Below are 2,099 nucleotides of genomic sequence, written 5' to 3'. Positions count from 1 at the left end.
ACTAGTGTGGCAAAGTGGAGCTGAAACAATCACATAAATCTGCAGCAATTCTGATAATCAATAAATCTTTTCAAGCTAAAATGCAAAATATATCCCAACTTCTAACCAGGATCCACTGTTTGTATTTGTTTTCTTTTTGGACTGTTAATTAATACAAGTTACTAGTTTCTGACATTTTATAGACTTTAACTATTAATCAAATCATCAGGAAAAATAATCAGCATGTTAATTTAAACCCAACAAATAAGCTCTGTAAACAATCATCATGTTGTATGAAATACTAAGGCCATGTTCACAATGTATTTTTTTTATTTGGCTGTTTGTCAGATTGTTTTTTAAATGTGGCCTATTTAAGATTCAGTGTGAACAGATCCTAAAATAACCTTCTGACATGTCTGTGCACACTGAGGTCAAACACCCGCTCTGGATCTGAAGTGGAGCACTGTGAAAGAGTCAGAATTGTAAAGATCAGATTCAATATGATGTGTAATGTTCATAAAAACTGAGTCACATAAAAGCAAAACATTAGATTGTTCCCTTCAGTGTGAACACAACCTAAAGCTGCACTGATGACCTTTCACCCACATTCACAGCTTTAGTTCCTCTCGGTTAAATCAGTATCTACAAACTACCTGACAACCTCTGTGTGTGTGTGTGTGTGTGTGTGTGTGTCTAACACCAGGTGCACTGTGAACATTATAGTTTATCTAATTTAATAACACAACAAACACACAAACACACAAACACACAGGGTCACTTACATTTCGAGAGAGCTGACCTGGTCATGACTGACAACATCTCCTCCTTCAGTCAGAGTCCAGAGTCTTTAGAGATCAATGAAACTGCAGCAAACACAGATAATAAATTAATTCACTTCAGCTGCTGTTAGCTCCCGTTAGCTCCCGTTAGCCTGCAGGCTGCTAACTAATAACTAACTTTATTAACAGTTGTCTCACAAACAGTTTGACCCGGTTACAGGAACAAACAGTGCAGATAAAGTGAACAACAGAGGTAAACAACAGAGGTTAAACAACAGGGTTAAACTGCAGCGCTGAGTCCATAAACAATCACAGTTTCACCTCTTTAGCTTCACTCAACCTGCTCTGCAGCCGGGTACGGTGGCCGACAAGGCTCAAACTACAAACCAGCGCATGTTTAGATAATAACGTTAAAAAGATACAGTACCTGTTAAACACAGTTTATATATTATTATTATTTATTCTTCATACTGATACAGAATGTGTGTTTACTTTTACAGGAATTACAAATGACTTGGTATCGATTATTTATCGATTATTTATTTTATATATTATTTATATATTATTTATATTATTTATATTATTTATATTATTTATATATTATTTATATTATTTATATTATTTATATATTATTTATATATCTTACAAATGTTCCTTTATTAAGATTCTCCTCCTTCTTAAACTCAATAAACTAATTAAAAGTGTAAAAAACCTTCTTTGATTAGCTGGAAAATAAACTATAATGAACAAAACTGAACTGTTTTCAACTCTACAAACATATATAATATAATATATATAATCTCCCAGTGTTGGTTTATTCTTTATATATCTTTCTTTATTCATTTTACTTTTCCAATTGTTATTATTATTATTATAGTTACTGCTTTCATTCATGGCCACTACAATAGGTTATAGTATTATGCTTACTTGTAAGTAAATAAATAACTTGATGTATAATTATTATTCTTATTTTATATATTGAAATTACAGTGATGATCTTATATATGACGTGTTACTGTAGATTAAAGTAAAGTAGTTAAAACTAGTTTAACATCTGCTGCAGTGAAACAACATTCACATTAATGCAGCTGTGATATTAATCCAAAATACATTTAATGTTAACACTGACAGGGATACTGATAATTACTTATTATCTCGTATTTTCACAGTCTGATATTATTTAAATACCTCTGAACATATTCTTTTAACATCATAAAATAAATGCACATTAGACAACAGAGCTGCAGTTTGAGTTTTGTTTTATTTTTATGTTTGAAGACAGGAAGTCCTCATAATCAATCAATGATCAAACTATGATCACTATAAATTACAATCAATCAA

General features: G+C 31.2%; 1 protein-coding gene across 2 annotated transcripts in view; it reads right to left on the bottom strand.

Moving 5' to 3' along the window:
• ech1 (enoyl CoA hydratase 1, peroxisomal) overlaps positions 1-1,154 on the bottom strand; it is a 5,562-nt gene extending 4,408 nt beyond the window's left edge. Inside the window, exons 1-2 of one of the 2 annotated variants that reach the window (XM_035680138.1) lie at positions 1,080-1,154; positions 762-842 (exon numbers count right to left, since the gene is read on the bottom strand). In XM_035680138.1, the coding sequence (XP_035536031.1) occupies positions 762-798 (37 nt within the window). In that variant the 5' untranslated portion in view covers positions 799-842; positions 1,080-1,154. The other variant, XR_004797453.1, reaches the window with a different exon arrangement.
• Between the last annotated feature and the right edge of the window lie 945 nt (positions 1,155-2,099).

Source organism: Morone saxatilis, unplaced genomic scaffold (assembly GCF_004916995.1).
Source record: "Morone saxatilis isolate NCDOM2014 unplaced genomic scaffold, NCSU_SB_2.0 Contig8, whole genome shotgun sequence".
Lineage (NCBI taxonomy): Eukaryota > Metazoa > Chordata > Actinopteri > Moronidae > Morone > Morone saxatilis.
This window is presented reverse-complemented; position numbering and strand designations above follow the sequence as displayed.